Source organism: Rhinopithecus bieti, unplaced genomic scaffold, assembly GCF_001698545.2.
Source record: "Rhinopithecus bieti isolate Rb0 unplaced genomic scaffold, ASM169854v2 scaffold_19737, whole genome shotgun sequence".
Classification (NCBI taxonomy): Eukaryota; Metazoa; Chordata; class Mammalia; order Primates; family Cercopithecidae; genus Rhinopithecus; species Rhinopithecus bieti.
The window spans coordinates 2,388,909-2,401,214 of record NW_016809683.1 but is presented as its reverse complement, the minus strand read 5'-3'; the positions used below and the strand labels follow the sequence as shown (position 1 = coordinate 2,401,214).

General features: G+C 51.4%; 1 protein-coding gene across 2 annotated transcripts in view; it reads right to left on the bottom strand.

Moving 5' to 3' along the window:
• Positions 1–8,796: 8,796 nt before the first annotated feature.
• The window catches only part of RASD2 (RASD family member 2), a 14,046-nt gene continuing 10,536 nt past the window's right edge, over positions 8,797–12,306 (bottom strand). For both annotated transcript variants that reach the window (XM_017890134.1, XM_017890133.1), the window contains exon 3: positions 8,797–11,240. In XM_017890134.1, coding sequence (XP_017745623.1) covers positions 10,711–11,240 — 530 coding nt within the window. In that variant the 3' untranslated portion in view covers positions 8,797–10,710. The remainder of the gene's footprint in view (positions 11,241–12,306) is intronic.

Below are 12,306 nucleotides of genomic sequence, written 5' to 3'. Positions count from 1 at the left end.
AAAAAAAAAAAAAAAAAAAAAAAAAAAAAGAAAGAAAAGAATGCTTCTTGTATTTGTTCACCACCCGCTCCTCTTCCCACGCAACACAGCCTGTCTCCACAGCCTGGGTTCCAAGCCTCCAGTGACCTTCGTGTCACGAGCCTAGTGGACACCCTTCAACCTGCTTCTTGGCATCTTTTGATGCTAGAGACCATTTATTTCTTCTCAAAGCTTCCCCTGCCCTCAGCTTCCATGACCCCACCATCTTGTTTTCTGTCCGTCTCTCCTTTCTTCCTCCATCCCTCCCCTCTCTGCCTTTCCCAAAGTCATGGCGTTCCTCCCGGTCCTCCTCTCGCTGTATGGCTTAGTGGTCACCCTCTCCATGGCTGATGGAACCCCAGATTTTCCCTCTGGTCAGCCTTCTCTCCTCAGCTTCAGACCTTTACAGCCAGGCGCCTGTCAAGCAATTGCACTTCAAGGGTCCCTGGGAGCCCCAAATGCCGCACAACACAGATGTGACTCACCTCCTTGATGCTCACCTCATGGGGCCTTCCAGTGTGCACTCTCTCCTCTTGGAGCCCCAGCTGAGTGGGCGCATCACCATCCACCAGCTTCTCACATGGCAGTCCTGAGCCCCACCTTTGCCTCCCCACCCAATGCCACGCCCTCCACCTAGGAGATTCCAGCTCTTCTGTCTCCCTCCTCAAATCCGACACCTCATCATCCTCATGTGGGCTCTCCAGTGAGACTCATGCCATCAGCTCCCACGTGGATAGCTGAAATCCCCTCTCCCGGCCTCCTTTCAAACACCCTTCCAACCCACTCCCTGCAGCCAGAGGGGGCTTCCAAAAGGTATATCTGATCATGCCTCTTCCTTCATTCATCCGTCCAACTCCTGATATATTTATCCAAGACCTACTGTCTGCCAGGCACTACGCTATGCTGGGAGAAGTGTGTCTTAGTCTTCTGTAATTCACATTTTAGCAGAAGAAACATATCATAAGCACATTATAAGAAGTCAAGTGATTAGCCAGGCACAGTGGCTCATGCCCGTAATCCCAGCACTTTGAGAGGACAAGGCGGGGGGATCACCTGAGGTCAGGAGTTCGAGATCAGCCTGGCCAACATAGTGAGACCCTGTCTCTATTAAAAATAAAAAAATTAGCTGGGCGTAGTGGTGCATGCCTGTAATCCCAGCTACTCGGGAGGCGAGGCTGGAGAATCACTTGAACCTGGGAGACAGAGGTTGCAGTGAGCTGACATTGCACCACTGTACTCCAGCTTGGATAACAAGAGTGAAAAAAAACCAAAAAAACCCCCAAACAGTCAAGTGATGATCAATACTGTGAGGAAAGAGAAGGCAGGCGAGTGGGGAGAAAGATGGATTAGGGAGGAATTTTCAGTAGAGAGGTCAGGGGAGGCTTCACTGAGTAGGAGACATTGAGCTGCAATAGGAATGAAGTGAGCAAGTAAGCCAGCACGGTCCCTAAAGGAAGCACATTCCAGGAAGAGAGAACAGCATGTGCAAAGGTCCTGTGGCAGCTGGATATCTCCAGTATTTCAAGGACCAGTAGGCTTTTTCCTTCTGTGCTCCAGCTACACTGAACTTCCAGTAGGCACTGTCTTGCCTCCAGTCCCTTGCACATCCATTTAGAAACATCCTCATTCTTCTAGTTAGCCTTTATGAATCTGTTATATTCAACTCCAGTATCATCTCCCCAACCAGGGAGGTTGGTCCAGAACCTCACCCTGGCTCAGTTAGAGGCTCCTCCTCGAGCTTCCACAGCACCTGGTATAGCATGGACAGATTATATTGCAATGGACAGTTCAGGGGCTGCTTTTTGGTTCTTTGTGGAGCAGAGACTAATTCATTTCTGTATCCTGAGATTCTGACAATGAAGAAGGCTTTGGTGAATGTTCTGAATATGTTGCTGCCTAACCACCCCAAATTTAGTAGCATAAAACAACCACTTTATCCTGCTGTTAGATTCTGTAGTCAGGAATTTGGCCCACGCACATCAGGAATGGCTAATCTCTGCTCTGCTGTGCCTAGAGGACACCCATGGCTGGGGCTGGAGGCTCCTGCACCACCGTGCCTGGCCTTCGGGCTGGATGCAGCTGGGACTATGTCCTGAGCACCCCCACATGGCCTCTCCTCATGAAATGAGCTTCTCACAGCACAGCAGCGGGGTTCTTAGCAGGAGCATCCTGACAGTGACAGAACACCCTTAGAAAACCAGGCAGAGCTGTGTAACCTCTTCTGACCTGGCCCTAGAAGTCACAGGGCATTACTCCAGTGAACACCATTGGTCAAAGCAATCGGCATCTCACCCTGATCAAGGGGAGGGGTACAGACCCCGCCTCTTGGTGGGAGGCACACCACAGAATGTAGGGGCAGTGTCTTAAAACCCGATAGTGAACGTGTGTCAAATGATCCTGATGGCCAACGTCTGTACCCCATATGACAAATCGCCAAGTGCTTTGATGTACACCTTGTGTGGTCCTCACTGAGATTCCAGGATGAAGAAATGGAGGCTCAGAGAATGAGGTGTGTCCTAACAAAAGGCACACAGTCAGAGCCCATGCTGACCAGGGCGGGGGCCCCAGGGGGAGTGCTGCTAACCCCCAGGTGGACCTGCAAGGAGCCTCAGTGGCACAGAAATAATTATGGCCAGTGCTTATTATGTGCCAGGCACCGTTCTAAATGTTTCACAAGTATTAAGTCATTTAGTTCTCATAACCATCCAATGAGGTGGTGTAATTATTCCTATTTTACAAATGAGGATGCTGAGTCATGGAGAAGATACGGAGGAGCCAGGGCCAGAACTAGGGTGAGGCAAGTGAGGCGATTATCTTAAGCACAACATTTCAGATGCCCTCTCACTCCCCAAAACCCCCAAGAATCAAGGTAAATAACATTTTCATATTATATATATATATCATGCTATCATTAATATTTCTATTTATTATAATTTTATAATATATAATATATTGTATTAATTTATATTATAATTATTATAATTATATTTATTTATTATTTATATATTATAATATAAATTAACAATATTTAATGCTATCATTTATATATATCTATATAAAATTTTTTGAGACAGGGTCTTACTCTGTTGCCTGACCATGTGGTCAGGGTCTTACTCTGTTGCCTGACCAGTGGCCTGACCATGGCTCACTGCAACCTCAACCTCCTGAACTCAAGTGATTCCCCCATCTCAGCCTCCCGAGTAGCTGGGACCACAGGCATGTGCCACCACACTTGGCTAATTTTTTTATAGTTTTTGTAGAGATGGGGTTTCTTCATGTTGCTTAGGCTGGTCTCAAACGCCTGGCCTCAAGCAATCCTCCTGCCTCGGCTTCCCAAAGTGCTGGGTTTACAGGTGGGAGCCACGGTTCACAGACTTATGTAATATTTTTTAAAGAAAAATTAATGCAGAAAATCCATAATGAACAAAATGTCAAAAATGTAAATAAAGACAAGACCAGTACTGAGGCTATATTCAGCCTAGTCCACTCAAACTGCAATTGACCTAGGGACCTGTAAACCTAAGAAGAAATGCTTCTTGTTGAGAACTACTGAATTTTGGGGTGGTTTGTTACACAGCACTATTGCAGCAATAACTGACCAATACAAAAAGTCATTTGCCTTTTAGCAGATGAGCAAATGGCAGACGTGAAATTTGAACTCAGGCATCCTTAGACCAGAGTCTATGTTATGAACAAGTCAAACGTTCTGCCTCTCTTATTGAGGGGTACATTTAGGTGTGCACCTAGGATACCTGGGTAGGTTCAATCCTGAACTCTCTAAATCACTTTCCTGCTCAGTGTTCCTCTTCCTAGATGAGGTAGGTGTCCCTCTGTGGGTGGCATCCCCCAGACCCCTTTATCTGGTGAATGACTGTGGCCTCTTCATTTTGGCTGACACTTTAAGAAGGTTGACCTCAGATTCCAAAGTAAGGTGTCAAACCAAGAGCAAAATTTTCAAAGCATTTGGCCAAGAACCGGCTCCTTGACTCTTGTACTTCTCACGTTTGTCAAAGATATACAATAGTCAGCAGGAAGAAGATTTCCTGCGAAAGAGAATCGCTGTTGCACACTATAGTATGCTGTGAAAGGGACTGCCCTTCGCTCAGGCCTAAAGAGCTAGACATGTTTCCCTGAGTGGAGTGGCTCTGTGGGCCACTGTCCTCTGCCTGATAAATCTCATGTGTGACAGACTGGCTGGGTTAGATGCTAAAGATCCCAGTAAACTCAGAGCAACTTACACTTCTAGAGTTGATTGGGGTAGAGGGTGTGAGTTTCATATGCGCCAAATGTGGACTGACCACAACAGGAAGCAGGCATGGCGGTGCCTCAAGCCCTGTCCAGTAGAACACCCCAGAGAGGCAAAACGCCTCTGCACAGAGAATCAAAAGGTGTCAGAAGATTCCTTGGGGCTGCAGAGGGACTAAGCAACTAACCTAGTTTTCTTCTGTCTTCAGGTTCCTCCATCTCTAGGACCTTGTCTCCATCTGCCTGGTTGAAGCCACTGCCACATTCAGGTTCAGTCGAAGGGATAGGGGAAGAGAGTGTGGAAGAGGTACACCTGGAAGATAGGGATGCATGGAACTGCATAGAGGCCTCTGTAGATGACAGGTTCCTAGTGACAGCAGGGAACAATCTCCAAAATAACCCATGAGATTTTAATGCTATCGTTAACCATTGGCCATACTTGGAGTATGACACCATCTTCCCAAAGTGCCGTAGTAACTAGGCAAGGAAGAATCTCCCTGCTCTTCTCCCTCCACCCGTTCTCAGCCTCTTCTCCCTCTACCCCCAAACCCACCTCCCAAGAGTGGAGGAGAGAGGAGCCAGAAGTAGCTAAAGAGAGAGAAGGCGAGTGAGAAAAGTGAACTGTCCACCCTTCTCTTCCCGAGTCTCCAGCTTTTTGTGTGCAGTAGACCACGGCTAGGGGAGGGAGGGAGGCTCTTTAGAATGAAGACTGGAAATTTGATGATCACACTGGCCAAGGAATTTTAGTTGAGACTGTACTTATTGGTTAAAGTGCCTATGGTATATTCTGTTTTTCTCTCTTTTTTTTTTTTTTTTTGAGATGGAGTCTCACTCTGTCGCCCAGGCTGGAGTGCAGTGGCCAGACCTCAGCTCACTGCAAGCTCCGCCTCCCGGGTTTACGCCATTCTCCTGCCTCAGCCTCCTGAGTAGCTGGGACTACAGGCGCCCGCCACCTCGCCCGGCTAGTTTTTTGTATTTTAGTAGAGACGGGGTTTCACCGTGTTAGCCAGGATGGTCTTGAACTCCTGACCTTGTGATCCACCCGTCTTGGACTCCCAAAGTGCTGGGATTACAGGCTTGAGCCACCGCGCCTGGCTGGTATATTCTGTTTTTCAGGATCGATGGGAAAATCATGGGATAGTCCAAGTTTTCATCTGGGGATGGGGTTGGATGTGACTAAGTGCTCAGAGTCAATTATTTTAATTTTTATTTATTTATTTTTGAGATGGAGTTTCGCTCTTGTTGCCCAGGCTAGAGTACAATGGCGTGATCTCGGCTCATTGCAACCTCCACCTCCCGGGTTCAAGCGATTCTCCTGCCTTAAGCCTCCCAAGTAGCTAGGATTACAGGCATGCACCACCATGCTTGGTTAATTTTGTATTTTTAGTAGAGACAAGGTTTCTCCATGTTGGTCAGGCTGGGCTCGATCCACCTGCCTCAGCCTCCCAAGGTGCTGGGATTACAGGCATGAGCCACCGCGCCTGGCATGCTCAGAGCCAATTTAAAGCAGCCTTGGGAGCCTAGAGCTGCTTTCTGATTTCATCTGCTAAGTGGAGCTTGTTTGAAGTCAGACCGCCCGTGGTGTCCCAAGGCTGGTCCATTGCATTAGGGTGGCTGCTTGGAGATAACTGACTGGTCAACCAGATCCCTCCTCTTTTCCACAGTGGAGTCACTGCTGGGCATGGGGCCACCTAGCAAAGGACTGCATCTCTCAGGCCTTCTCACAGGTAGGTACAGTCACATGGCTGGGCTCTTGCCATTGCTAGAAAGTGGAAGTGATAAGTCCGTGGCCCTGAAAACAGCAGGTGTACCTCTTCCACACTCTTTTCCCCTATCCCTTCACCTGAACCTGAATGTTGCAGTGGCTTCAACCATGCAGATGGTGACAAGGTCCTAGAGATGGAAGAACCTGAAGACTGAAGAAACCAGGTGGAGCAGAGTGACTTCACCATGAAAAATAAGTTGGGTTCTTCTCTTGTGACAGGAGCTCAGCCTTTTATTGTGAGCAGAAGAGCACCCCATTTTCTGAGTTCCCTGAACCACATCCAGACACTGCACCCCAACTCACTGGACTCTCCCGCTAGAGAACAACCCCTCAGCTGGCTCAGTTTTAACAGCTCTGGAGACAAAAATGTGCTTTGGAATCAGACATGATTTCTCATCCAGCTCTGTTCCTTCCTGGCTGTGCAACTTTGGACAAGTGACTTAACCTCTCTGAACTCCATTCCCTCTTATCCAAAAAGGGATTCCAGCTAGCTCTGCCGTGAGGATCTAATGAGAGGATGCAGGTAAAAAGCTCAGCAAGGTGCTTGGCACAGAGTAAGGTCTTCACAAAGGTCGACTCCTTTCCCTTCCCCCATTCCCGGCAGCCTTCACTGCTGAGCCCCTGGCAGGCCTCCCATCAGCCCCACCAAACCATGACGCAGACTGAAGTTTTTCTTTCGAGTAAGTGACAGGTTCAGGGAGGCGGAACAGAACAAATACTTAGAGTTCACAGCACAGAATTCTTTGAAATCATAATCTCAATGCTCCCTTCCTAGGTTCGGGGGATTAGCCAGCTATCCTGGGCTTGGTTCTAAATGGTCTCACTGTGAAGGGAATTTTCCTACAATCTTATCCCACCCGCTGTCCCAGGGCTAAGAAGACACGTGTCTTTCTCCTCTATGGCAGCCTGTCACTGTTAACCCCATTCCAGGGCAAGGACTGTGGGATGCAGGGAACAAGGAGTGGGGCTAGAGCTGGAGCTGGGGTGAGCATGTTCTGTTTGGTGATGATTGCAATGCTGTGAGTTATGCAATAGGAATATCAATTCCTTCTAGCAGAGACCATCAGGGCTGCGAGAGGCTGTTGGTGTGTATCCGGTCCTGATGCCTTCCTCCCGCCTCTCACTTACTCATGAACAAAAGGAGGCCTGGGAGGGGACGAGACTTATTTGCAGACCCACATAGAGAAAGGGAGTGGCAGCGGCGGGCTGAACTCCAGCGGGACACTGTGGATGCCTGGCTCTGTGCACCAGCGCCCTTGTTATGGTGCATCGCTGACCGCCATGAAGAAAGGAGCGTTTGCCTCCATGCTTCGTGCGTATGAGAACCAGGATCTAGAAAGTGTCCGAGGGACATGCCTCCCACACTGACCTTCTGTGGCTGGTGTGGGCAAAGGATTGGAGGGGAGCTGGGGTGCTAGGTTATCAGAAGCTGGGAGACGGGCCCCCAGGTAGGCAGAGGTTAGGAGCCAAGCCCCCAGGTAGGCAGAGACTAGAAGCAGGGTCCCCGAGGTAGGCAGAGGCTGAAAGCAGGGCTCCCAGATATGCAGAGGCTGGGAGTGCGGCCCCCAGGTAGGCAGAGGCTGTGAGTTCTCCAGCTCCCCACACCACGGACTTGCGTGGTCTTGCCTCCACCACTGCCTGGCTCTGTTTTGTGAATGTCTGTGCAGAGGTTGTGGCTTCCCAATGGACAATGTGGTTCCCAGTGGACCTTATACTGACTGTCTCTCAACCTCCTTTAGGGCCTGGCTCCCTGATCCTGCTGGTGGCATTTGCTGATCAAAAGAACGGACTGTTTCCACCTCCCGGATGCAAACTCTTTCTTCAGCCAGACAGAGATCAGACAGCCTCTGGTGTTGAATCCCTGATCTGCCACTTCACCAGCTGTGCCATCTTGGACAAGATATGGAGCTCTCTGAACCTAAATGCTCAGATGGGGTGAACATGAGTGGGCTTCCTTCAGGGCTGGGTGATAGGATGGCATGAGACCCGCCTGGTAAAACGCACAGTGAACACTCACTGACTTTCTCCTTTCCCTCTGTCCAGGGAAACCTCTCATTCCCGGGGGCACGTTCAGTGTTGGTCAGGACCCAGACCTTCTTCCTCAGCCTCCACTTGCCATCCCCACCCACATCCTGTCTTACTTCACAGGAGGGCTCATCCCGTGAGCCCCATGTGTACTGGGTTCCGTCCAGGATGTGGTCCAGCAAATCCACCACACGCAGGTGGGGGCCGTGTCCTGGCCCCCAGGTTGAGTCTAAGTAAGGCTGCCCACGCTCAGTATTTGAGGCCAGATAATTCTCAGTGGGGTGAAGTAGAGGGGTGACCTGTGCACTGGAGGATACTGAACGGTGTTCCTGGCCTCCACCCACCAGGTGAGAGCAGCAGCCCCAGCCCCAGGCTTGGAAAAGGTTTCCAGAGATTGCCAACTGTCCCCTGGAGGTGAAATTGCTGCTGCACAGGAACCATGAAGAACTAAGACACGGAGAACCTCCTGGAGCTAATGGTCCACAGGGGCCCCTCCTGTGTGGACACAGACACCTCGGTACACAAACCTGGAGGACCCAGGAGGACCAAGCTGAAGGAGGGCATCACCTTCCATCTGGGGTCTTATCCCCTCCCCGACACTTAAACTTGAAGGTGGACTCAGTACTGACCCTCAGGGCCAGGGCACTCAGCAGGTGCATTTTGGGCAGGAAAGGCCAGCTTTGGTCGGGGAGGGGGCACACTTCCTCTTGGAAATACGAAAAATACACATGGGCAAGGACACGGCTTTGTAACAAACCCACTTTTATTGATAGTGTACACGGAGATCCATGGCAGCGGGGCTGTGCCTGGGAGAGAGCAGGCCACACACTGGTGCAGCCAAGGTGCCTGGTCCGCTCAGAGGGCTCGGGCAGGGGGTGGGGAAGGGGACAGAGGCAGGGTTGGAGCTGCTGCGTTCAGCACAGACGCAGGCAGGGGCCAAAGCTGAGATGCAGGTGCAGGTATGCAGAGCTGGGGCTGGAGCATGTGTACATCTGTGTGTACTTGTATATACATTGGCATGGGGTACACAATATCTACAGGGACCCTCACAGACTGATCTAGGGAGAGGGTTGAGGACAAGATGTCCCAAAGCCCTGAAGGCCCCAGGGGCCAAGCATCAAGAGAGGGGGCACATCGTGGTAGGTACTGAATGCCCAGCACTAGCTTGCTTCTGCCACCCACAGACTTGCTGTGTGACCTGGGGGAAGTTACTAACCCTTTCTGGACCTCAGAAAGATCCATTATAGGATCACTAAGGTTCCTTAGGGCCCGAAAACTTCCGTATGTTTAGAGAGATTAAAATACAAAATATACTTGTTAAGAGCTGATGACAAGGGCCTTTGGTTTATGGGTTCAAACCCACCATGCCTGAGTACATGGTTGGACCCAGCATAGCCCAATCCCAGGCACAAGGAGAAGACCTGCCCTGAGCTTTTCTGTTGGACCCCTCCCAGGCTCAGTTCTGGGTCCCAGCTGCTCCTCCCTGCCTCCCCACCGCTGTGTGTGCAGAAGGTGGTGGGGCAGCAGGGGCGGGCAGAGGCCAGGGCTGGGAACCCTCTTGGTTTCCTAGGACACAGTGAACCCAGCGCCCAGTAGGTGCTTAATAAATGCTTGAGGAACGAGCACAGTAGAGGACAGCCTGGTTCTAGGTGGAGCTGTACCCTGAACTTGCTAGGGGACAGGGTTGTGGCCTGGGGCTCATCATGTCCCCTCCGAGTCTCAGTGGTATCCTCTGTGAAATGGGAGCATTAAAAAAAGCAGCCCTGGCCTGTCCACCCCACGCTTGTGCAATTGTCTGTAAACCGTGGAGTTCAATGGTGGAGGTCAATGTCTGGCTGCAGACAGGCCATGGAAACCCTGTTTGGGAGTAGAGGAGGAAGGCGTCCCCAGAGGAGGCCGTGGATCTGAACTGGGTGAGGGCCTGGCCAAGGAGGGAGTCACTAGGCTTTTACAGTACAATGATTTCCATTTCTACTGCTATACATGACACGAAAACAGCTGCAACCACAACAAAGCACAACTGTCGGGCGGAGGGATCTGGGAGAGGAGGCTGAGGAACGTGGTCTAGGAGGTGGGCGTGGTCTAGGAGGTGTGCCACGCCCCCTTCAAACACACGGACGCCACTGGCTCAATGTCAGGGGCAGCTGGGGGCCAACTTGTGTGTGTGCTAGGGGTGGGAGGGGGTGCAGAGGCAGCTAACCCAGAGGGTAGGAGTTGCAGGGCTGGGATAGAAGTTCTCCCAGCTGCCACCCAAACCAAGCTGGGTGTTATGCCAGCGGAGAGGAGACCTTTCTCATCTGGCCTTCCGTGTCCTTTGCATCCTGAGACTTGTCCCAGGAGGCTCCTTATGATGCAGCAATCCTCACCCCTCTGGGATCAACATTCCTTCCAACCCCAGGAGAGGAAGGTGTGAGGCTGCAGAGATGTGTCCTCCCACCGAGGAGCTGAAACCACCAAGGAGCTGTGGACAAGGGGACTCAGGAAAGCTGTGAGAAGGCAGATGAATGTGCGGAGGCCAGCGCCCGGGGGCCTCCAGTCTGTGCCTAAGGTCTGTGAACAAGACTGCTGCGGGGGCCTCGGCGGGGGGATGCGCACAGTGTGCATCTGGGGCCACCTCCCTGAAGGCACTGGCCAAGCCTCGCCCCAGCATCCCTCGCTCACTGGATGGTGCACTTGTCCCTCTCGCGGGCCTGGCCTTCCCGAAGGACCTTGGCCTTGATATACTTGAGGTCACTGTTGACGCTGGGGCGGCGGGCGAAGGGCGAGACCATGCCATAGGCGTCCATCTCCTTGACGCGGCGCATGCAAAAGGGCCTGGGGTGGAAGGCGTCACCGTACTGCACGGAGATCTTGCGATGCAGGGCGGGGCTCATCTCGTGCGGTAGTTTGGCCATGCTGAAGAGCACGTAGAACATCTCGTCCACGTTGGTGTTCTTCTTGGCCGACACCTCGAAGTAGGCGCAGTTCTCGTCGCCGGACACCAGCAGCTCGGCCTCGGTGGTGGGCACCTGGCGGCAAAGCTCGCCATGGTCGTTCTTGTTGCCACAGATGACCATAGGCAGCTCCGCGGCCTCCTTGGTCTTATTCTTCAGGCAGGACTTGACCTCCAGGATCTGCTTCTGGAGGCGCTTGACCTCATCGAAGGACTCCCGGTTATCCAGGCTGAACACCAGGATGAAGACATCCCCTGCAGGGAGAGAGCCCAGGCAGTGAGTTCACCTGCCAGTGCGACCCCTGCCCTCCTCTGGCCACAGAACACCAGTCCTAACAGCTGGGAGTCACAGGCGCCCTGAAGCAGTTATGCGGCGTAACTGACTTAACCTATGCAGCGACTCTTTGGGGTAGCTGAGATTATTCTCCCCATTTTCCAGGGCAGGAAACTGAGGCTGAGGGGGTTGAAGCCCCTGTTCACAGTCGTATAACTAACACGTGGACCACTTGGTTCAAATACAGTTAACTCACTTCACATATCCTTGCAGGGCTGGAGAGGGGTGGGTGATTTGTGTGGACTGTGTTCAGATAATAATAATAATTTCTATGAGCGCAGGTGGCCTGCCTGTTTTGCTCAATGCCTAGTTTGCATCTGGCCTCATCCACTTAGCTGCCAGCAGACTTGAGCAGATCAGGAAACCTCTGTAACCTCAGTTTCTCTGTCTGTTTCATGCAGATGAAATATTACCTTGCAGGATAATTTTGAGAGTTATGCAAGATAATGAACGGACAGTGGTGCATGCTCAGTGACCTCAGGTGTCAGTAACGACGAGAATGAAGGCCTACTGGGGGCCAAGCACCAGGTATGTGCTCCAGGCCCATTGTTCTCTTGATTCCTCACTATGCCTCTGTCAAGGAGATTTTGTTACCTTTGCATTACAGGTGAGCAAACTGAGGCTCAGAAAGGGCATGCAGCCTGTCCAAGATCACACAGCTTCCGTGTGGCTAGGCTGAGATTTCTACCTGATTCTGTCCTCACCTAGCTAGTGCCTGGCACCCGGCAGATGCTCTCTGCTTCGCAAATAAATCATGGGATGAAAAAGTGAGTGCTGGCCTCCAAGGCCCACCCTGCCTCCAGGATAACTCACCTCATCACTCGAGGCAGGGTTGTGAATCTGAAACAGGGGCTGCTGTGGAGACGGTGGGGCGGTGAGGAGGCTGTCTGGACGGGTGCCTCCATCCCGATTTCCAGCTCTTAACAAGCACCTTCCTCACTTTTGCTTAAACTCTTTTTTTTCTTTCTTTTTTTTTTTTTTTTTTTT